This window comes from Pipra filicauda, unplaced genomic scaffold (assembly GCF_003945595.2).
Source record: "Pipra filicauda isolate LSUMZ 115617 unplaced genomic scaffold, ASM394559v2 scaffold95_size2449627_pilon, whole genome shotgun sequence".
Lineage (NCBI taxonomy): Eukaryota > Metazoa > Chordata > Aves > Passeriformes > Pipridae > Pipra > Pipra filicauda.
The window spans coordinates 1,239,532-1,261,680 of record NW_024105153.1 but is presented as its reverse complement, the minus strand read 5'-3'; the positions used below and the strand labels follow the sequence as shown (position 1 = coordinate 1,261,680).

Here is a 22,149-nt window from a genome sequence, read left to right as displayed (position 1 = left end):
GCACAGGGACTGAATGGGTGAGTGTGTGCTGCTAGGACAGTGTGAAGTGTCCTTCGCTAGGACACGGAAACGCGCAGAGGAGCTGAGCTTACCAGGCAGCACAATCCAGACCCACAGCCCCTCCATTCCGGGGGGCACTGCAGTAATAACAGCAAATGTGAAAACACGCACCCCCACACCCTCCCTCCTCGAAACTCCCAGGTGCCTCGTTAGGGCTCTATAGCAAAGGATTTAAGGAGAGAGCTGAAGCGGGGACGCCGTTCACGCCCGGCACATAAAGGCTGCACTGGCGGGGCGATGGAGCCGCGGGGGCACAGGAGCGGGGCCGAGACAGCGGCCGCACGTCCCGCCCGTGGGCGCGGGGAGGGCGGGCGGCCGCCATCACCTCCCCGGCGCGGTCCCGCCTCCCGCCCGCAGAGCCCGGGCCGGCGGCGGGCATGGCGGCGGCGCGGGGCCGGGTGCTGTGCCTCTTCGACGTGGACGGGACCCTGACGCCGCCTCGGCAGGTAGCGAGGCGCGGGGGCGGCGAGCTTTTTTTGCGGGGCAAGGTCAGCGTGGCGGAGCTCGTCCCGCTGGCTGCGGCCTCACCCGCTGCTTCCCCTCCAGAAAATCGAGCCGGAGGTGGATGCGTTCCTGCGGGAGCTGCGGGAGAGGGTGCTCATCGGCGTGGTGGGAGGCTCCGACTATGCCAAGATAGCCGAGCAGCTGGGGGACGGGGACGAAGGTGAGACGCGGCCGACGAGGTCTCCCGGGGGTCACCTGTGCCCTAAATCCAACCCCAAGGCTGCCCCTGGGGAGGCTGGCGGCGCCCAGGCGGAGCTGCTGCTTGGCTCCCCCTCCCTCTTTGGAGAGCCGGCAGGGATGCTCCGATCCACGCTGCCGACTCCAGCGTCAGTTTTGTACGAGCTTCGTCAAGGCTTTTACAGCTGCACCCCTCGATATAGCAGGCAGGAGCCTCCGGCAATTTTTGCCTCCCTGCTGCTCCATGTGGGGTCTCCGGCAGGTTCCACTGGGGACACGGGGTAGAATAGGGTAGAAGCCTCTGCTCCCTCCGTTTTTTCCTTCTCCGGCATGGATAACAAGCGCCACTGGGCTCCAAGCTCTGCTCCCGCTTCGTTAGGGAGGCCGAGAAATTCCCGGCTGAGGCTGATTGCTGAGTCGCCAGTGCTGCGTGTCTGGGTTGCAGGAGGGGCTGGAGTTAGATAACCAGTAACCACATCACCCCCACAGCCTGGCAATGGGGAGGGCGGAGGAGAGAGCAGAGTAACACGCATGTATTTGAAAGCCTGACATTTTGGAGCCCTTATCTTCGTTTTGCAACTGATTCAGTCCGTGACCTCGGTCAGGTCGTTTCCCCCTGCGTGCGTCAGCTCTCCACCCGGGAACAGAAGATAATCTTCTCATCCACCTTGTGGAAAGCAAGGAGAGTAGGATGGTCAGTGGCCCTTTGCAGAGCACAGAAGCTGTGGAAAGTGTGGTACTAAGAAAGCAGGAGGATGCTCACTCAGCCCTGAGCCCAGTCCTTTTCGCTGCTTTTCCCAGGCAATACTCATGTTTCCTCTTTTGCTTCCTTCCCCCTCAGTCATTGAAAAGTTTGACTACGTCTTTGCAGAGAACGGCACAGTGCAATACAAGAATGGGCAGCTGGTCTCCAAGCAGGTAGGTCCAGCTCCCTTTTCAGCCATGGCTTTCCTGCCCTGTGCCCTGCACGCTGTGAGGACCAGCGCCTGCCCCACCCAGCCTCTTCTCCCCAGTTGCCAGATCTAAATGTCCCACTCTTCTAGGTGGGCTTCCTAGGAAGTCAGGCATCTTCTTCACTTCCCCTTTTCTTCATGCAGGCCATTCAGGATCACCTGGGGGAAGAGCTGCTGCAGGATCTGATCAACTTTTGTCTCAACTACATGGCATTGCTGAAGCTGCCCAAGAAACGGTAACGGCCCAAGCGCTTGCAAATGGTTCTCATAACACTGAATTCTAGGAAGCCCTGGGCTCCAGAGCTCTCATAAAAACAGCCGAGCTACAGAGCTTGTCTTGCTTCAAGTTTTATCTTAGCATCTAGAGGCACTGTGTAGGATCACTGTCCCACTGGGCTGGGCGGCCTGGGCAAATAATGGAGGAGGGTCTTTGTTCTGAAGAGTCTGCGTTGTTTTAGCGTAATGCCAGTTCTTTGGCCCCTCAGATTTTCCTCCTGGGGAAGCAAGGTACAGCCACTGCACATATCCCATTTAGGACAATGGTGCCAGCTCGTTACTGGTCAGGGCATCAGGCACTATTGGTCCTAGGAGTTTCCAAACAGGCAAACAATGGATCTTAAGGTGGAAAGTCCAGTGTCTGAGCACAAGGTTTCACACTGTTTCTAATCCAGTGTCACTGGCTGGCCCTGCCCTGCTCCCAGCCATGTGTTCCTGTCTGCTCTTCCCCTTGATATCCAGCAGCCAGAGGGGGAACTGAGTTGGTACACCTCCTCTGAAGGAAGACCAGACCACTACCAGGACAGAAGAGGGTAGTTTTCCATTGGATCAGCTCATCCTGTTAGTACAGAAAGGAGAGAGAGGGAACAGATGGCATGAAGGTGGAAGGGTAGAGCAGGAGGACCTCTTTCAGAGGCAGCCTGCAGTCAAGCCAGGCTGGATGCAGAGTCAAACCCCACCTCAGACCACAGTTTCACAAATGCATGAGCCATCCAGTGCTGTTGGGAGCAGCAGCTCTGTCCTCCCCTCGCCCTGGCTGTTTTTTTCCTGCTCTGCCCATGTGTTTGTACAGTGAACCTGAGCAGGTGAGCTGTTGGGTCGAGATCAAGCTGGTAAAAGTTGCTACACTGTGATCCAAGTTATTTGCTTGATGTGAGTCACTATGTGACAATAAAAGGACTGGTGAGAGGGGCTAGGGTGGCTCCTTGCAACAGGACTGCTGGCTGAGCAGGCCCCTGAAAGCACGTGCTGGGACCCAGAACCCTCAAGGCTGTTTGGTTGCCTCACTGCTGTCTAGTTACCCAACAGTCTGGCAAAGTTTCAGCTCCCAAGTAGCTCTGTGGATTTAGGCTTATAGGATTTCTAGCAAACCAAGGACTTTAACCCACATCTCCCGAGCCTTGGCTTGGGGCGTGATCCACCAAACCCTGGGTGCTGCAGAGATGCTACTCCCAGGCTGCAGGCGTGGCTGCCTGTGTGTCTTTCCCCATGGTGTTCTTCACTGTGTAACGAGACAGGAGGGGGAGAGTTTTTCCTCGAGACTCACTTTATCACAGAGAAACAGTAGGCAGGGCTGGTAGGGACATCAGAGGGTTAAATGTGATCAGGAATCCTCAGCTGGACAGGGAAGGGGATCTCTCTGCTCCAGCTAGGTTTCCACAAGAGTTTCAGTCTATTTTCAAATTAGCAGTGCTGCCATCCCCTGTTGTTTCTGTCCCACCAGTGCTGGTACCTGTCTGGCCCCTTGACAAGCAAACAAAACTAGCTGGGTTTATAGCAGAGAGAAAAGAAGGTAGCAATTTTCTGCCAGCTCAGTGCTTTCAACCAGCCCACCGAGGAAGCAGCAGAGCAGTGATCCCAGCGCAAGGTGAGGGTGGCAAGCAGGAACTGGATGCTGTCTGTGCAAGCTTAGATATGAGCTGCAATCAGAGGTTCAGGGGTTAAATGGGAGATACGAAGGCCCTGATTTGTGGCCTATGAGGACACGAATTGCCTGATTGCTCCTCAGCCTGTTGGTGGACATCAGCAGCGAGTTACACCGACCTGTGCTATTCCACTGCCCTAAGGTACTGCCACCTTCACAGCCCACACAATATTTCTTAAAAGCCTCATGGGGTGGAGAGGCCACAGTCTCATCAGGCAGTTGGTCCAGGCCAGGCAATAGCTGTCCTTGCAGTTATCACAACATTGGAAAACGTTACCTATCACCTCACTTAAGCTCCTTGCATCCAGCCTGTCCCCAGGGCACACAGGAACTGTTTATTCCTCTTCTCTTACAGTCTCTTTTTATGAAACTAGGCGCCCCAGGGGGATCTTAAGCAGCTGTTGTTGCCTAGTCCCTGCCTGGTGTGAAGCACCCATGAGCGGGCATGGCTTCTCTCCTCCTGCACATCCTTGCAGAGCCTTGCTAAGCAGTCATTCCCCTGTAAAGGTTGTTTTTCTCTCCCTGCCCCAGTAACCTTCTTCCTTTGCCCACCCACAGAGGAACCTTCATTGAGTTTCGCAACGGGATGCTGAACATCTCCCCCATCGGACGAAGCTGCACCCCAGAAGAGCGAATTGAGTTCTCTGAGCTGGACAAGGTACACGGGCCAGACTTGGGCTCACCCTCCCATTTGCTGTTTTTGCACAACCACAGATCTCAGGTCTTACGTGCTTCCCCCCTTCCCAAGGAGAATGGAGCCCAGCTCCAAGCTGCGCATATGCAGCAAAGTGGAGACAGGACTGAGAGTCAGAAAACCCAAAGGGAAACACAGATGAATGGAAGAATTGGATTTCCTCGGGGACCACCAATGTGAAGGGGTGGCCAGCAGGATTCCCTGTGCTGTGGGAGAGCCACAGAGAATAAGGCAGTTATTTAACAGCATGTTTCCTCATTTACAGTACCCAAAGACAGCCCAGCAGCTGTCTTCTCTCTCCCACTCTCCCAGCCCCAACAGAGCTGGAACTAATGGGCTTTCCAGACTCAGAGAGCCACAGCAGATCTGCTGGGCAGGTCTCTGGAGCGTTTGGCCTATGCTCATACCAGTTTCTGCCTGGGGGAGCTTTCTTGGGGTTGAGGGATCAATTGGTCCTTGCAAGACTTTTTAAGCAAAACTGGAGACTTTGGATTATGAACTGGCCTTCTGGGAAACTGAAACAGTTGCATTTCATTGCCAAGGAATGGCTGGGATCTGCTCTTCCCCATGGACTGAGCTGATGGCCTTTTACTTGGACACTGGGCAGGACTGGTGGAAGTTGACTAAATGGCCTAGGACAGGTGGGAAGGGAGCAGAACAATAAGGCAGAGTTGCCCAGCAGATAGGTTACAGTGGATTCTGAGAGACTGTCAGCATCTAATTTTTCAAACTCTCTTTCCTTCTCTTCCTCCTTATCGTCCACAGAAAGAGCGGATCCGGGAGAAGTTTGTGGCAGCCTTGCAGAGGGAGTTTGCTGGCAAGGGCCTGCGTTTCTCCCGAGGTGAGCTGGGGGGGCTTCCTTGGCTCTGTCTTTATCGTGTTTTCCTTAAATTTTTGGGAAGGGGAGCGAGAATCCCAGCTGTTCCCTCTGAGAGCCTGGAGACCTTGGGAAGAGCAGAAGGAGCTTCTAGTCCTGGAGAGGACTGCCACAGGGGCATCACATTTGCATTCATGACAGGGACACAGCAGAGAATAAACCGTGCTGCAGATTTGCCTCCCAGGGAATTGGCCAGACAGGCAGATTTCCATGACATTATCGCTGCCTTAATTTCAGTTCATGGAGCCTACCACTGCCCAAAGAGTCTGTTCTGGCTGAAGCATCAGCAACAGGGCAGCCAGCAGACCTCCAACACATGCACTCCTCTCTAGGAATGAGACAGGATCCTTATGTGTGTCTTGGCTCTGGGGTTTTCTTGGGAAGGTGGGCTGCAAGGGAAACATCTTTATTCCTGGAAAAAGAGCTGACCAGGGGTAAGGAGTTTACAGCTCCATGCCATGGGCTTTTGCAGGGCCACTTCTTGGTGTGGCTCTTACAGCCAGTTTACTGAAGGTGAGGAACCAGAGGAGGAGCTTGAGCAATCCTGAGGGTCTGGCCAGGACAGGGAGAAAAATGAGGGTGTGTAAGTGGTGGGGATGATGCTGGAAGAAGACACTCTGCAGGGCAGGTGGGTAAGTGTGAGATAAGAAGGTGTCGTGTGTCAGCCCACCCAAAGGGCAATGGGGTGGCGAGGCTGAGAGGCAGCGGGTGACACCCACTCCTGCATCCAACGTGGGCCAGTACCAAGGATCTGGTCCTCCAAGGGCTTTCCTCCGAGAGCCTCTGCTTGCCTTCAGCATCCTGCCAGGGGCATCCTGTGCTGCCCACAGCACTGACACACACTGTTACAGGAGAGAAAGACAAGGTCCCTGCTACTGTGTCCCTGCAGGCACGGGGTGTGAGAGCAAAACAATGGGCCTTTCTCCTCTGACTTTGGAAAGCTGCCATGAAGAGCCCAGGCCTGTTGTGTAAAAGCATGAAGACAAGGGGAGCTGCAGGCCCCTCGCTCCTCCACAAAGAAAATGCGGGGGGCAAAACAGGGATCCAAAAACAGGGAACACAGAAAAGGGACCCTTCTGCCAAGCTGGCTTCATGTGCCTTCTCCCTGGCTGTGGAGGATGCAAGGCCCAGAGGTGGTGGGAGATCTCCCTGCAGCCCATCCAGACCCCTGGTCTACTTAGGTGAGGGACAGTGCTGGCTGTCCTCCACACCACCTCTTCTTCCTTTGATTTTCTACCTGTTCCAGCTGGCATCAGGAGCCCCTTCTTGTTGCCCAGCTCTGTTTGAAAGGCTAGAATGCAGTGAAAGGCAGTATTTTTCACAGGTCAATGGCTTTGGATGCAAAACCAGGAAGGATTTTAATAATCAACCAAGTTTAGCTCCTGCTCAGATGCTGGATCCTGCTGCAAGCTTGGGGACATCCCCATTCCTGAGCTCATAGGGCACTTGCTCCCATTTATATCACAGTGCTCTGTCCAGGGCATCCTGTCTGGTTCCTCTGCTCCAAGCTGGACACACAGGCTCGAGCTCAAGCTCCCTCAGGCTCCAAGGAGGCTTGGTTTGGGATCCCCAAACCAGTGGGGACACTCAAAACAGCTAGGGAGGGGAGGACCATGGCATCAGGACTTGCATGGTTGAGCAACCCTGGGAATTGGTGCCTGTCTACTCACCACCTTTCTTAGAGAGGTAGGATTATCATTTATGAAGGAGAGTGTGAAACGCCAGGGTTTCTGAGGGATACTCCGGTAGATTGCCTGGATAAGATGAGCAGAGACCTGGACTAGCAAGAGGATGTACATCCCAGCTCAAATCCCCATTTCTCTGGCTTTGAGCGAGACCTAAACCTATATGTGCCCTAAGTCGCAGGCTTTATTTTGGGAGGAACATGTCACCTGTCTTGGTGTTGGGACAAGCCTGTGCATGCAGTGGGGCACCTTGAGAGGACAGAGAAGGTGCTGCCTCCAAGCACCCCCAAAAGGCAGCCCAGTGCTGGAGTAAACTCTGCCTGGTCTAAGAGCAAGGGCTGGGAAGTTTGTTAACCCTTGGCTGTGGGTGTCCATGTCCATATGCAGGCTCTCTGAGAAAACTCCCTGACCACTGTATGTTTGCCACATCTGACTCGGTGCCTCTCCAGATGCTGTAAACCCTCACTTAGGTCTTGTGTCAAGAGGTGATGGGCCAGGGTTGTGCCCCAATTATGTTGATGGGCTCGTGGTACCTCTGTGGCAAGGTCCTTATCAGTGTGCAGAGACAGTGTATGGGAGCTCCCAGTCCCTGCACGGTTAAGGAGCATCAGAACAGTGGTTTTTGAAGGGCCAGTGATGTCCAGGCAGGAGCCTAGGAGAGAGCTTGGTGCCAGTCTCCAAGGTCATTGTCCCCTGTTGGGACATAGAACATGCTGGTGCTATCCACAAGGCATGACCCCAGATCTCCCCCAAAGATGCCTCTCTTGGGAGGAACCTGCTGGTTCCTGCTTGCCTGCAGGGAAGCTGTGCTAATGTCACCCCAGCCATACTGATGTCACTCCAGCCTGTTGTCATAGGAACAGCCTCTGCCACTATCCTAGCCACATGCCAAGAGAAACACCCAGGCAGAGCTGGTGGTGTTCGTGGCTGCTCTTTGGAGTGGTGGGTCCACACAGACATCCAGCTCCCTCCCATCCTCCTGCCCATCCCAGGGTGGGACACCCTGCCAGCTCCCAGTGACATTTCCCGATGCCCTCTCTTCTGCTGGCAGGTGGCATGATCAGCTTTGATGTGTTCCCAGAGGGCTGGGACAAGCGCTACTGCCTCAATGTGCTCGACGACGAGAGATTTGACACTATCCACTTCTTCGGGAATGAGACGACCCCTGTGAGTATTCCCCACTCGCCCCACACATGGCCGCTTTCTCTCCTGCGTGGAGCTGCTCTATCATGGGTCCAATGGCTCGGGTCCCATTGGCACCGATACAGACCTTTAGCATGAGGGAGGAAGATGCTGTCCTGTGGTGTGGTTTGTCATGGTCTCCATGATGGCAGCAGGCCTACTGGGTCACGGGGAAATCACCTTGGATTCACTGTGCTAGCAAGCAGGTCCACCTCAGCCTTGCTTTCCTTATCCCAGCATCCTTGGTAGGGTGGCAGCCACTCCTGCAGCCTGAATGACCCCAAACACAAGCCCCCAGCACTTAAGAGAGGATTTCTCAACAGCAGGAACAGCTTCACCTTCCCTTTAGAGCAGTGGAGGATGATGCTTCCTTGCTGCTGGAGACTAGATTAATCATCCACTCAGCTCTTTCCAAATGCCGGCAACCTCTGCTCCCCAAATGTTCCCGCCCCTCCACAGGGGTAACCTATTAACCCCTCCACAAACAGAGCAGGGGTTAACCCCAGGCTCCTGGACAAGCTTTGCTGGTCTGGGACCTTCCCCATCCTATGCTCCTCCCCTGACATTGAAGAGGGGAGGCAAGATGGAGGGAGCAGAATTCCCAGCCCCTGGGGCCAGCAAAGTCCTGACTGCCCCTTCCCTCCAGGTCCCTGCCTGCCCAGCTGCTGGCTCCTCCCCCAGCTCCCCATGGGACAGAGCAAAATGCAGATTCTCGGATGAAGTGGTTCTGGCAAGACCCTGCTAATGCTGTCCCTGTTTTCTATTCCCCTGCAGGGAGGGAACGACTATGAAATCTATGATGATCCCCGCACTGTGGGACACAGTGTCCAGTCCCCCCAAGACACGGTCCAGCGATGCCGCGAAATCTTCTTTCCAGAAAGAGCCAATGAGTGCTGACTGCCAGGTCCTTGCAGCCCTGCCCCAGTCCCACCCTCTCCCCCCACCAGGAAAAGCACCTTGATTTGAGGAATCTGCTCAGGGTAGACCAAAAAAACACCACAGAGCTGGTGAGGATGTAACATGAGTGCGGGTGGGTGGCAGGAGGGAGCCTTAGCTGAGCAGCCCTTCGGCACTCCCCATCTGTGGCTGGGGGTTGTAGTACCAGACCCTCCTCACCTTCAGAGAAACTTCTCTTGACAGTTCAGCTGTGGTGGGCGGTGATGCAGATGCTTTTGTGGTTGGAAAGCATTCGAAAGGGCCAGTCGAGAGCCTGTGTGTGTCCGCTCCATGCTCCCTCTCCTCTCCTTTTCCACTCTGTTTCTCATAACAGTTCTGCATGAGGGAATATGCTTCTCACCTTTCTCTCTCCCTTGCACCTTGGCCCGGGAGGCCAGGGCTGCTGAGGCTCCAGACATTCACGGGAGCTGCTCCAAGGCAAGAGGCCAGGAAGGCTGTTTGCTCCAAGCCTGTGGTACGAAGGAATAGTTGCTATCCCACCTTGTTGCACCATTGTGCATTCTAATGGAGACGTCACCATTAGAATGCCCTCAATGCCACACTGTGCCAGTCCCTCCCTACAGGTGACCTGGGAACGATAGCTTTGAAATGACTGGGCTGCTGCTCTGAGCTTTGCTCAGGTAACATGAAGAAACCAGTTCTTCTCTTTAGCTTACAAAGCCCCCTAGGGTTTATTTTCTATATTATTATTCTGTATTTTCAAGTCAGACCTTGCCTGGCATGGCTGGAGGATGCTGACACCTGGTGTGTGCAGAGCATGCTGTGGAGCAGTTTGGGGCAGAAGGCTTTCCAATGGTCTTCCCAATCCCATGTCCATTAGGTGTCAGAGATCACAGAATCACAGAATTGTTAGGGTTGGAAAGGACCTCTGGAAATAATCTAGTCCAACCCCCCTGCCAAGGCAGGGTCACCTAGAGTGGGTTACACAGGAATGCATCCAGGTAGGTTTTGAATGTCTCCAGAGAGGGAGACTTCATGACCTCCCTGGGCAGCCTGTTCCACTGCTCTGCCACCCTCTACATAAAGATGTTCTTCCTCATGTTGAGGTGGAACTTCTTCTGTTTTAGTTTATGGCTATTGCTCATTGTCCTGTCACTGGGCACCACTGATAAGAGTTTGGCACCATCCTCTTGGCACCTGCCTTTGAGGTATTTTTGTGCATTAATGAGATCCCCTCTCAGTCTTCTCTAGACTAAACAGGCCCAGCTCCTGCAGTCTGTCCTCATTAGAGAGATGTGTCTGTGTAAAACCTTACCCAGGGCATTCATAACAGACCAAGTCCCCTTGCTTCCCAGTGCTCAGCTTTCCATCCTGCTGCCAGAGATATTTTCAGAGAGGGCCAACACAGGCCAGACATGGTTCATAGTGCCAATGGAAGTACCCCCCAAGCAGTGCCCTCCAGGCTTGCTTTTCCACCCTGTCTCATCCCACACACTTGGTTTACATGGTCATCTTTAGGGAGACAGGATGTCTAGTGCAGCCATTGCCTGTCCTGTTCCTCTCCCTGGATCTTCGTGGATTGCAAACCCACATCTCTCCCTTGACCTTCTCCCTCCTTTTATTCCCAGCAGTTATGTTGGGATGTGTGGCCACACTGGTAACGCTAGTCACAATTTAGTGCTCAAAAGGAGCTGAAGGATCCATCCCCTCCAGGGAGATGTCCTGCTTGTAGCTCTTCAGGGCACGCATTTGTGGACCTGGAGAGTGCTGGAGGTTCATGCAAACTCCCCACCATTGCTCCTCAGGAGCCTTTCTCACCCCATCCCTGCTGGTATGGCACCGCCCTGTCTCTTAGTCCTGTTTTTTCTCCCCTTTTTCTCCTCTTCCTGCTCTCCTTGCCATTGCTCTTCATCTCCCACTAGCAGCTGGACTGCAGAGAGAAGTTTCACAGCTGCCTACTGCCACCTAAGCAAGGCACCACCATCTTCCTCAGGTGAGATACGCTGGTGCTTTTAGATACAGGGCAGGGCTCCCCCATTGCCATGGACAGAGTCCCAAGTGGCTGCCTGGCCACAGGAGCAAGGATACTGTATGACCAGTGCTGGTGGGGTACTGTCTCCTCCACTTCATTGCACATCTTAACTACAACACATCAGATCTCTGATGCATCACATTTGCATGAGTGCAGCTGTCTGCCTGGCATCTGGAAATCCCCAACAAATGCACAAATTCCTCTTTCTACCCAGAGAAGATTTCTGTGTGGGAGAAGAGGACCTGTTGGAGAAGCCTGAATGCAGGGTACCCATTTCACAGGTCACAGGTTTTGGCCCTCCACTGCAACCTTCATGGAGGAGTTGTGTTTTGTGGTTCCTCCTTCTGTGTTTCACTGTGGATCAGTTATGTGTGAGTCTTGGGGAGTTTATTTTTCCTGTAAGTCTATTCAAAGCCAGCTGGACCTCTAGTGAGTTTAGTTGTTAGTGAAGAGCAGGGCCTAGCCCTGACAGTGTGGGGCACTGTGGTGGCCATGGGGGCTGAAATGAAGGGAAAGGCAGGCTCTGTCCAAGGCTGCTCCAGGTGGGAGTATGTCCCTTGCTCAGGGTGGGGGGAGTTGCAGGTTGAGCAGAGCAGAGACAGACATGACCTTTGAGGCACCAGCCATCGCTTTCTCAGCTCAGGAGCTCACTTGTGCATGTGTGGGATCAAGTTCAGGAATCTTCCCCATTCCTCTCTCTTATACCAAGCTTGGGCTAGTTGAGGGCATCTCCCACCTGGAGACCGAAGAGGCCAAGAGGGATGAGGAGGATGGTGGCATCAGAAGTAGATGGGGCAGCCCCAGGGTCTCAGAGCCACAGAATGGTTGAGATCGAAGGGACCTCTGGAGATTCCTGGTCCCACGCCCCTGCTCAAGCAGGGCCACTGAGAACCCTGGCTGCCTGTGCTGTGCTTTTGCAGGCAGGGATGATACAGGGATGGGAACCCCATGCCTAGGGGACAGTTCACGCCTGTCCTTGGGACCCCTTTGATGCTCCTGTCACGGTGGGTGCCCACAGAGTAAGTGGGGGTTTCTCCCTGTGCATGACAGTGATCAGGTGTGGCAGGCCCCATGCCCGGGACTGTCTTGCTATGTGGCTCCATATCCATGCAAGATGGGCAGCTCCTGTCTGGCTGATACCAACTGTTAAATATATTTAAATACATAGATACATATATTAAAAAAATTAAAATCAATCCTATTAAAGCCACAACACACAGCAGTTGGAGGCAGCATGTGCTTTGTGCTGGGCTGTGGGGGTGAAAGGCAGCCAGACGGCAGGCAGCCACACTTCAAAATGCCCACAGGAGCGAGGGACCAGCCTCGGTCCTGGCCGCCCCTCATGGTGAGCAGCAGCCTCCCGTCCCAGGCTCACAGTGTGCTCCCCGTGAGCAAAGGCTGGAGCACTCCCAGCCACCCAGGACATACTGTGTGGAGGTGGATGAATCTGTTCTGATGTCTGGATTAATCCCTGGGTGCTCCAGGTCCTTTACCTGAGAGAATCACCAGCATCCCCGCTGTGACACTCACACAGAGGACAAAAAGCCAGGATGGGCAGGGCTCATGGGAAACTCACTTTTAATGGTTTATTGCCAATGTTACAAAGGTTGACACATGGTCAGACAAGCGGGAACCACACTGGAGTTGTAAAACCAACAACAACGAGTCTAGGGTTTTAGTTTATTTCAAAAAAAAAAAAAAAAGAGAAAGAAAAAATCAGTTTGCCTTGGCCAAGCTGACTGCATGTCCTGGGTATGCCTGGAGCCTGAGCCAGGGTTGCCACAGCCCCTGGAAGAGCCAGGCTTTGAGTTGGCAGTGAGATGGGTCAGAGGGTCCCAGGGCAGTTCCCACAGTAGCCTGGTCTAGGGCAGCATGTGGTGGTCCTCCCAAATCCACAAGGCCCAGCTGTCCTGCACGGCACCAGCCCTGCCCCACTCCTGTCCCCGCTTATTCCTCTCAACAACAGCGGTGGCAAGAAAGGTGGCAAACACCCCCCTCTGTCCATGCTGAGGACCAGCAGTGCTGGCACCTCCCGCTGAGCACGTGCCCCAGGAGTTGGCTATCACCTCCTGCCCTGCTCAGGGGGGCTGCTGGCACCCCACTGTTCCCAACCCTGCTTTGAAATAAATCCTTTAAGATGCTGATAATTCCCAGAGCATCAGCACAGGTGCTGTTCCCCTGGAATCAGCTCAGGACCAGCCCAGTGCACATTATCCTTGTCCCTCCCTGGAGCTGTGCGAGCCCACCTGGCCAGGGTATGGCGGAGAAGACCAAAAACTAAGTTTGTGCTTTGTATACGAGACCCTGCCTACACTGAGGGGCTGGGGAGGAGGTGGCTGTGCTTGCCCCACAGCTGAGGCTACTCAGACCCCTCAGCCCCTCACCACCCCAGCAAGCTACAGACATGCACACACACACACACACACGCGCACGCGCGCACGCATGGGAAGAGGGGTCCCCAGGGGGCTGGGGAGGCAAGGGGAGGAGGAGAAAGTGGCCATCTCCCCAAAACCATGTCAGCACCGAGCCAAGAAAAGCGCACTACTGGCCCAGCAGTGGTGGGGAGCACAGAGGTGCCAAGTGCCCCCCTGCCCCATGCCCAAGTGCAGCCCCCCAGGCACAGCAACAAGTGCCCCCAGAGCCCTGCCAGCAGCTGTTAGTCTTGTAAAACTAAATCTTTGCTTCCTATAAGTCACTCACCTCCTCGTGGTACCGGTGACCTGAGATCTTATGATGGAGGGATGTGGCTCAGGTGGGTGCTGTGAGCTGCCAGCGATGGGGATGGGTCTCAGACACCCAGATCCTGCACAGTGATCTGTCATCCCACACTGCCCTGTTTTGCCCCTGCCCCAGGGCATGTCCCAGTGTAGACCAAGTGGGATGCCCATCTTGCCAGAGTGGGATTCAGGAGGATGAGCCTCCCCGTGCCCCCTCCTGCTCTCAGCACCTGCTTCAGCCCAAGGCAGCTGGAGGACTCTGTTCCCCATGGCCTCAGGGGGCAAGGAATAGGGAACATGGGGCTCGGTGCTGCCCCCAGAGCTGGGGGTGGCCAGGGAGGGCTCTGCTTCCCCTGTCCCCCTCGACAGACACTTACAAACACACACAGAGAAAGGAAACCGTAACCTTATAAAAGACACTGAACGCAAATGCCTGCAAGTTTGGGGGCAGCCCCGGCCCCATCACCGCCTCGGCTCCCCCCACGCCCCCTGTGAGCGGCCGGGCAGGCTTGCTCCATGGGGCTGAGTGGCTGGCGGCCCTCCAGGCGCCTAGGAGCCGATGATCTGGCCAGACCATGTCTCGTGCTTCGTGTGCGGCGCCAGGTTAGTGAGGACCACCTCCACCGCCTGGAACTTCTGGTTCTTGGGAGGGATAGGGCAGACCTTGTACGTCACCTCATCCCCCTCCACCGGGACGTACTCCCCCTCGATGCTGTGGGAGAGGAAAGGAGAGATGGTGGGGCTGTGGCCAAGAGACAGACCCCTGCCCCAGACCACCCAGAACCAAGGAAGGCACCCGACCCACCAGCTGTGCCTTGGGAAAGAAAACCCACAGGTGATGAGGGGTAGAGGACAGGAAGAGCCCCATTCCCACCCAGTGGAGACATCCATGCCCCAGCCCACAAGTCTCCAGCCCCATGCTGGCATGGCTCCCCCGGGGTGTTCTGGCACCACACAACCCCGGGACTTACTCAGACACATGCACGAAAATGTCCTCTGTGCCATTCTCAGGGGTGATAAATCCGTGTCCCTGGGAGCGAGAGAACTGCTTGCAGACGCCTTTGAAGACGGGACCGGCAGAGGCACGCGCCGTCCTGCGGGAGGAAAGGGAAGGAGATTTTTCACTGGTGGCACTCACCCGGGGGGCAGCACAGGGAGAGGTTTGCTATGAACACATGATGCCCCCTGGGAGAGCACACGGCACCCACCCGCAGCACCCTTGGCAGGTGTGTGCAGCAATGCCGGGCGCTGCGTTGGCAAAGTGCACCGGTGTAAAGGGCTCTGCAGGTACTGCAGGTGACCACAGCCCCTGCTTAGCTCGACTGGACGGTCCCAAACCCGCAAGCCAGGTACTTACGCCGAGTAGGTCCTGGTCCTCTTGGTGGGGAGGGGGCTGGGCAGGTCCCGCAGCAGGAGGTTGCCTCGCTCCCAGATGCGGCTGCCCTCCCGCTGGAAGGGGAAGGTGGGCCACACTGGTGACTTGGGGGAGTGCAGCGGTGGCACCGCTGGCGGGGCGCTGGGGTCCGAAGACATGGTGGGACCAGCGGGCTCCTCCGTTTTGGGGGCAGGTGGGCGGGCGGCAGGAGAAAGGACACCCGGGCGTGCGGGTCTACTGCTGGTGACCTGGGGAGCAAAAGGAGGTGGAGGTTACAGGCCCTTCTCTGGGGCTTTTGGCAGGGACAATTTGCTGTCAGGAATTGCCCCTCTGCTCCCAGCCATCTGTGGGAGCAGGCAGCATGCTGCCAGACTTCTGTATTGGACACCAACCCCCAACACTAGGAATTGCCCCTGGAAGTCTGAGATGTTCCAGCAAATCAATCCCAAGGGAAGAGCCTGGTTTGTGGCTCATTTACCAGGATAATCCCATATATTTGAGATGAAGTCACTAAAAAGCACAGCCTGGGAAAAGAAGCAGTGGAACATGAGCTGCCACCAGCAGGGACCATTTTGGGAAGGATGCCCATGCAGTGCCAGCATGCCTGGGTCTCCAGTCTCAGACTCTGAGAACTTGTCCCAGCCTGAGATTTCTAATAAAAGAGTGAAGGAGAAAAGCTGAGACAATAGGTAGGTCAAGGCCAGGGGTCTGAGGTCTCCCCAGCAGAGGAGGTTGCCTCAGCCCTATAGGATTTAGGACCAAACTCCAGCCCCAGCCAGCGGCACATTTGTACAGGAAGGGACACCAGTAGGCTGTGATGGGGCTGCCAGCAGCCCTCACACCCCTTCAGCACCTCAGTGAGCCACAACACAAGCACAACCTCCTGTTGCTGCCATCATTAGGCTCCAGTTTTTGGCTGGCATCATGCAGTTTGCAAGGAGTTAAAGCCCTAAGGGGAAGAAACCCCACAAAGGTGTCCTGTCAGAGCAATTGTGGGCACTGTTGTCCTTGCTGAAGCACCCCAGCATGAAATTGGAGGGGTTGTGCACTTCTAAGCCTCCCAGTGAGATGCATGATCAGCACTGCAGCCACTTGCTCAGAAAGCCTTTGCTCTGATGATTTCCAATCAGTCGCTGCATCTGACACTGGTGCCTCTGTCCTGGGGTGCCCCACACCAATGGCTGCTTGGGGGCACCTCTCTTTGGGTGTGCTAGGTGAGGGGGCTCATCCATCTCCATCACTCCTCAGCCTTGGGGGTTTTCCCATCACTCAGAGCTGCGGAGCCTGACATCCTATAGACTTACCATCCCCTTCTCCACCACCCACTTCAGCCCTTTCCCACCCCACTGGGGCGTGCAGCATCTTTTGGGATGACACCTGCACACACCAGGAAACCCAGAGAATATTTAATTTGTTTTCTGACTCACTGTGGCCCCTTGAGACACGAAGGCCCAGGGGGGATGTGCAAAAGGGGGTCACCTCCACTCTGAAATTAGCAGGCACCAAGGACATAGAAAAAGATTTCTAGAGCAGCTGAAGTTTCAAGAAGGGACTAGGCAATTTCTGCTCCCCTCACCCACCTCTGCTTGCTTCCCCTGCCAGGGGGTCTGCCTGCCACTGGATCCCCACTGCTACCAGTCCAGCTTGGATGCTGCCATGGGATGCTGCCCATCTGGGACTCAGCTGCCCCCTCTCAGCCTTGCAGAGCTTCACCTTCAGATCCAGGTGGCACAGCCCACACTGGAGTCCTACTCCAAGACAGAAGCCACCATGTTCCTCTGCCCTCCAAGATGACTTCCAGTCACAGCCACAAACCCCTCCAAAATGTCTCTCCCCTCGCTGGCTCCCCACCTACCCCCACACCAACCCCTTCCTGTGCTTCAGTGGTTCCCCTCTGCCACGAAGCAACTGGAGCATGCATGCTTGTCTTCTGCTCCACATCCCACCCCATAGAGGAGCTCCTTGGCTCCTGGCCCAACAGGCTCAGCATCTCCTGCCCCCATGCCCAGGTTCAGCATCTCTTTCCCCTACACCCTGGCTCAGCAACCCCTTCTCCCGTTCCCAGGCTCAGGCTCAGCTCTCCTTCCCCCACATCTGTGGAGCTTGGAGAGGCTCAGGGAACACCCAAATGAGACACCCCAAAGCCAGGCCAGACATCAAGCAGCTTCATGGCTCCCGTCTGTGCCCCCATCCAACCTCCCTGCCTGTGCTAGCAAGCAGTCTGGCCACTTTAGGCCAGCAAAATGCAGGATCCATCGCCTTCCCAGCAGGTGTCAGGGCTGTAGGAGTGGGATTATTTGGGGGAAGCAGGGCTGTAGGAGTGGGATGGTTTGGGGGGAGTGGCCCTCAGTTCTCTGAGGGCCCACATCATGAAGCCGCCACTATGAAAATGGCCTCACCATGACGTACCTCCTCTGTGTGCGCTTTCACTGACAAGGCCTTTCCATTCCCTCACCAGATTAGGGACAATGGAGGGTATTTAACCTGAATAACGATGCTTGGAGCAAACTATTAGTATGCTGAGGGAGCTGGTTGGCATCCATAAGGGGCTGGAAAAATGGAAGTTTCCCAGAGGCTAAAGAAAAGTAAGAGGCAAAGGGGAAGGGGTGTGCAGGAGTGGGAGCCTTGCAGGAAAAAAATGCTGTGGGCTGGTGAAGTGGCAACCAAGAGTGGGTTTGCTCCAGGTTCACCTGTGGGAGCAGCCCAGGCTCAGGTGCCCTGGAAGGCTCCCTGGTTTGGAGGACGAGGAGTGGTCAAGAACAGTAGCATGCTGGGCATCACTGAGGAGGCAGGCAATCTGATCCCGAGGGCCAAGGACAGAAGCAGAGGGTGCCCTCCTGGGCTGCTGTTTGCCCCCAGGAGCTGAGCTTGCTCCATGTGGGAGAACAAGCTGGACACGATCGCTCACAGGCACTCTGGGGGGGGCTCTGGCTGGCCCATGGGGATGTGGGAGGGAACCCTGATGTGGGATGGCATCTTACTGGGATAAGCACAGGGATAGGGCACAGCAAGGCTGTGGGATCCCCATCCTTAGGGGTATGCATCCCCCGGACACGCCCCTGAGCTGCCTGCTCTAACTTCTGCTTGGAGCAGGGGCTGGAGCAGGGGCTGGAGCAGGGCCCCCTGTCCTGCAGCCATGCCAAAGCTGTCTCCTGCAACCAGCACGCACACTCTGCCCCTCTTTAGCATCTGGAACAAGCATCCCAATTCTGTGGGTCAGCCTTGGTGCCCAGTGGCTGAATGCCTGGTTTTGCTGGTGCTGGTGAAGCTGAGGTTGAACGGGAACTTGGCACCACGTGAGACTCCAGAGCAGTATCCTACCTCCTACCTCACTGAAATCCCCACAGCAAACAAAGGGACTGAAGAAATTAAACTCAGGGCAAAAGTGGGCTGAGAGAAGACAGGGGACACAAGCATATCCTCCTCCCCTCCCAGCCCAGCCAGAGGTCAGGGAAAACCTTCCTGTTCTCTCCTTTCCTTTCTGTGCTCCATCCCACCATCATCTCCCCAACCCTTTCTCCACATCGCAGCCCCAGCAGGTGACAAGGAGGAAGCACCTGGGCACAGGAGGCATTTTCACCCTCTCCTCCATCTCCCGTGGTCATGAGAACCCCTGTTGGGATGAGAGCATCTCTCTCCACCCCAGGAATCTCCTGGCCTGGCTAACACCACCCACGACACTGTGCCCACTCCACGCATATATACAGTGCAGGGATGAAATCCGGGTCACTTTGAAGAAGAGGAGAGGCTGCAGCAGCCCAGCTCTGCCGTGGGGCATGAGAAGCCTTTCCAGCATAACCCCTCTCCACCATCACTGCTGGACCTCCACCTTGCTCCTCCCTGTCTCCCTTGGTGGCTTTGCTCCGAGGGTCTCCCAGGGTGACCATCCTTCAAGTCAAAGAGGTGTGTGAGCAGCACCGAGCCCAGGGTTCCCTGGAAGGACGCTCTTCATAAGAAACACCTACCGCCCTGTCTGCCTTCCCCCCTCCCCAAAGAAACCATCTCAGAGCCAAACTCCATAGCCCTCTGGTGACAGGGTCTCCTTTGGTAGCAGCAGCCAGCTTTGCTTTTATATTTTTCGGAGGGCAGGCTCCTGAGCTGGCAGAGCTGACAGTCGGGAGCGCTCGTAGGCTAAGGCAGGGAACCCAGGCCAATTAAGGCAGACAGGCAGTAGACACATCAGCTTTTATCTCAAGATCCAAGTACCCCATTCATCAGCAGTGACTGAAAGGTCTGCGGTTTATCAAATAAAATCACTGTCTCTCTCCCCTTCTTTAAAGCCAAACACATTGACTTGGGTGCTGGCTGTGACCTTGTTTAACTAAACAGCCTTTCAAGGTCTCCTAGAAGGGGGGAAAGAGCCTTTTGAAGAGGCACCAGCCTCCGTCCGCTACTCCCCGTTCATTAGCAGCAGCGAAGAAAAACCCCTCACACGTCCCTCACCCAGGCAGGGGAATACGTATTTAATTAGCTTAATCGCCCTCGGTGAGTCGGCCCTCCCGTGCGGCTTCTTTGTGCTCCTTCCCATTCGCTGGAATCCCCGGGATGCCCAGGATGGATGGGAGGATGGGTGGCCGCTCTGCTGGCGGCCGTCACGCTCCGGCTGTGGACGTGACCCTTCAGCTGGCCTGTCGTCGCCTTTATGGGCTGTTCCCTTTCACGCCGCTGCTTCTCTTTGTAAATCCCCAGCTCAGATGCTGTCTGCCACAACACTCCCGAGTGCCACTGCTCCCCCCACCCCAGCCAAGGAGCTGAATATTTTCCCTCAGCTGCCTTTTCCAGCAATCTTCTGCCCGGGCTCTTCCATGCCACTCGCCATCGTGTTTTCTCCACCCCTTGCAACTACCAGTGGTCTCGGTTTAGGAGTCAGGTTTACCACCCCTCTCAATCCACCCCAATAGGAAAAAAAGGTCTCTGCATGTCAAAAAGACACCCCATCTCCACAGCCAGCTGCCAGTAGCCATCTTCTCACCCCACAAAGCAGGGAAAGCAATGCTCTGGCCCGCTGCCATCCTCGGGGAGGCTGATGCCCCCCCAGACCCAGCTAGTCTAGACACAGGCTGAAACAGAGAAGAGCTACACCCCTCCAGACGCACGAGTGTGTCCCCAGGGCTCGATGCAAAAACAAAAATCCCATTTTTCAGCTGCTTGGCATATTCACCTGCCGAGGGACCCAACAAAAACATGGTGGCCAGCAGAGATCCCAGGGGGGCTGCCATGAAGGTCAGGAACAAGCTGGGGAACAAGGATGGCTCCAGGCAGCGGCTACCATGAAGAGGGCCATCACAGCACTCGCTGGGCTATGGTTCTCCATCCTCCCTTCCTTGGAGAAGGCTCACAGCCTCGGCGTCTGGCAGGTTTTTATAAATGCTGTCTCTGTCCGATGCTAATGAAATCCTCTCAGCTCCCCCCTGCTCCCGTTTTTTGGTTACCAGATCATGCTGTTAAGAGTTAAATACCAAGCAAAGCATTTTCTCATCTACCCTGAGTGTTACAAACCCCTTTGCTGAGACAAATTACTATAGGAAAAATAAAACTAGGCGGTTTTTGGGGAATGCACACTGACAGCGTCCCCTCCCCAGCTAAGCCAATCACACTCCCAACTTCAGAGATCTTTGCTGAGATAGTCTCGCCTACGATACAGCCTGCTTAGCGCTAAAATATGAATGTCACCTTTATGGATTGATTATAAAAAGCTCCCCTAGTCAGTGCTGGGCTGCCCAGTTCTCAGGGAGGCCATGGGGGAGAGCAAGCAGGCTGAGAGATGCAGAGGAGAAGCAAGGAGAGAAACCATCATGGAGGCTTGATTTACCTTTTAAGCATATATGCAAAAATCATCACAAATACCGAGTTTGTGGGATCTGTTTGTTTTCTTGCGTAGGTTTTTATTTTTTAATTAGCAGAGTGTTCAAAGACGTGGTACAAACATCTTCCTCTGTGTCCTTCCTTCCTCCTTTGTGGATCTAACTTGCCATCAGCAGGAATAGCGCAGCCAGTCCCAAAGAAACACCAATTCAAGCCACATCATTATTAGTCTGCTTTAATAAGACGGATTTTTCACAAATTGCCTTCCCCTCACCCGGCAATCAGAGAGCTGGGTCCCAGCTGAGCTCAGACCTCCGTGGCAAAGCCCTGGATTATTTGCCCCCCAGCCAAAGCAGACGTGCAACATTGCCGCCGCCACCCCCAGGGGAGTTATTGTTCCTGAGGCTGGTAGGGAATAACCAAACCGCAGGGAAGTCACGCTTCACCCTCGCACCTCTCCATCGTCAAAAGGAAAAAGCAGGTTTGAAAGAAGAAGGTGGTGCGTGAAGTTTAACCTCCAGCTACAATAGCCCGGGCACGCTAGATGGCCATTGTGCCTCCCCTTACTCACCTCCTTAGCAGCGACGGGCTCCTTGGAGCTGCGCTCTGCAGAGCATCGGTGCTCGGCGGGGCCGGACACTGCCCCGCTACCTTGCGAGGAGCAGCGGTGTCGCCTGCAGCCCGGCTCCGGGGGGCTTCCTCCGGCTGCCTGCTGATGGATCTGCGGTATCTGATGTGTGTATGATGTGCGCTTCGAACACACACGCATCCGCACGCCTTCCCCTGACGTCAGGGCCGGGCCAGGGGGAGCGGGCAGGTGGGAGGGATCAGCATGGTCATTTCTGAGCTAGGCTTAAAGGAGAAGGTCTGTATGGGGGGCCGGAGGTGACGAAGGTCGGTCCCGGGGGGCCGCGTCGCTCCGGTTGCGCAAGGTGACGCATATCGGTGGCACGGCCAGACGCAATGGGGCAGCCCCACAGGCTGCAGGGACAGAGGATGGGGTGTGTGGGGTGTGGGAAGGCACCCGAGGCAGAGATGGGGACAGGAGGCCAAGTCTGGATGGGGAGGGGTCCCTCGCAATGGGTCAAACCTCTCCCCTGTCACCTCAGGTCTCACTGGTGCAGCTGCAACTGCTCTCCCCGCCTGCCCCAGCCTCTCTGCCCCCTGCAGCCCCCAAGCCCCCATGCCACAGACACCCCTGGTGCAGCAGGAGAGCACAGGGGGCACATGCTGCAAATCCATCCTACTGCCTCGCTCCCCCGCTTTGGGC

The 22,149-nt window shown here is 55.5% G+C and overlaps 2 protein-coding genes across 2 annotated transcripts; one reads left to right on the top strand and one right to left on the bottom strand.

The window, feature by feature from the left end:
- The first annotated feature begins 402 nt into the window (after positions 1 to 402).
- On the top strand, positions 403 to 10,030 carry PMM1 (phosphomannomutase 1). The gene is made up of 8 exons (XM_027722648.2): positions 403 to 506; positions 607 to 724; positions 1,583 to 1,659; positions 1,839 to 1,930; positions 4,174 to 4,273; positions 5,075 to 5,150; positions 7,923 to 8,038; positions 8,828 to 10,030. Exons 1-8 carry the CDS (start codon positions 438 to 440, stop codon positions 8,948 to 8,950), a joined length of 771 nt encoding a protein of 256 aa, XP_027578449.1. The 5' UTR covers positions 403 to 437; the 3' UTR covers positions 8,951 to 10,030.
- A 2,513-nt stretch (positions 10,031 to 12,543) lies between these two features.
- Positions 12,544 to 21,733, bottom strand: CSDC2 (cold shock domain containing C2). Its single transcript, XM_027722650.2, has 4 exons — positions 21,451 to 21,733; positions 15,057 to 15,322; positions 14,671 to 14,793; positions 12,544 to 14,411 (listed from the first exon to the last, which is right to left on the bottom strand). The coding sequence occupies exons 1-4, from the start codon at positions 21,646 to 21,648 to the stop codon at positions 14,249 to 14,251; spliced, it is 750 nt and encodes a 249-aa protein (XP_027578451.1). The 5' UTR covers positions 21,649 to 21,733; the 3' UTR covers positions 12,544 to 14,248.
- Between the last annotated feature and the right edge of the window lie 416 nt (positions 21,734 to 22,149).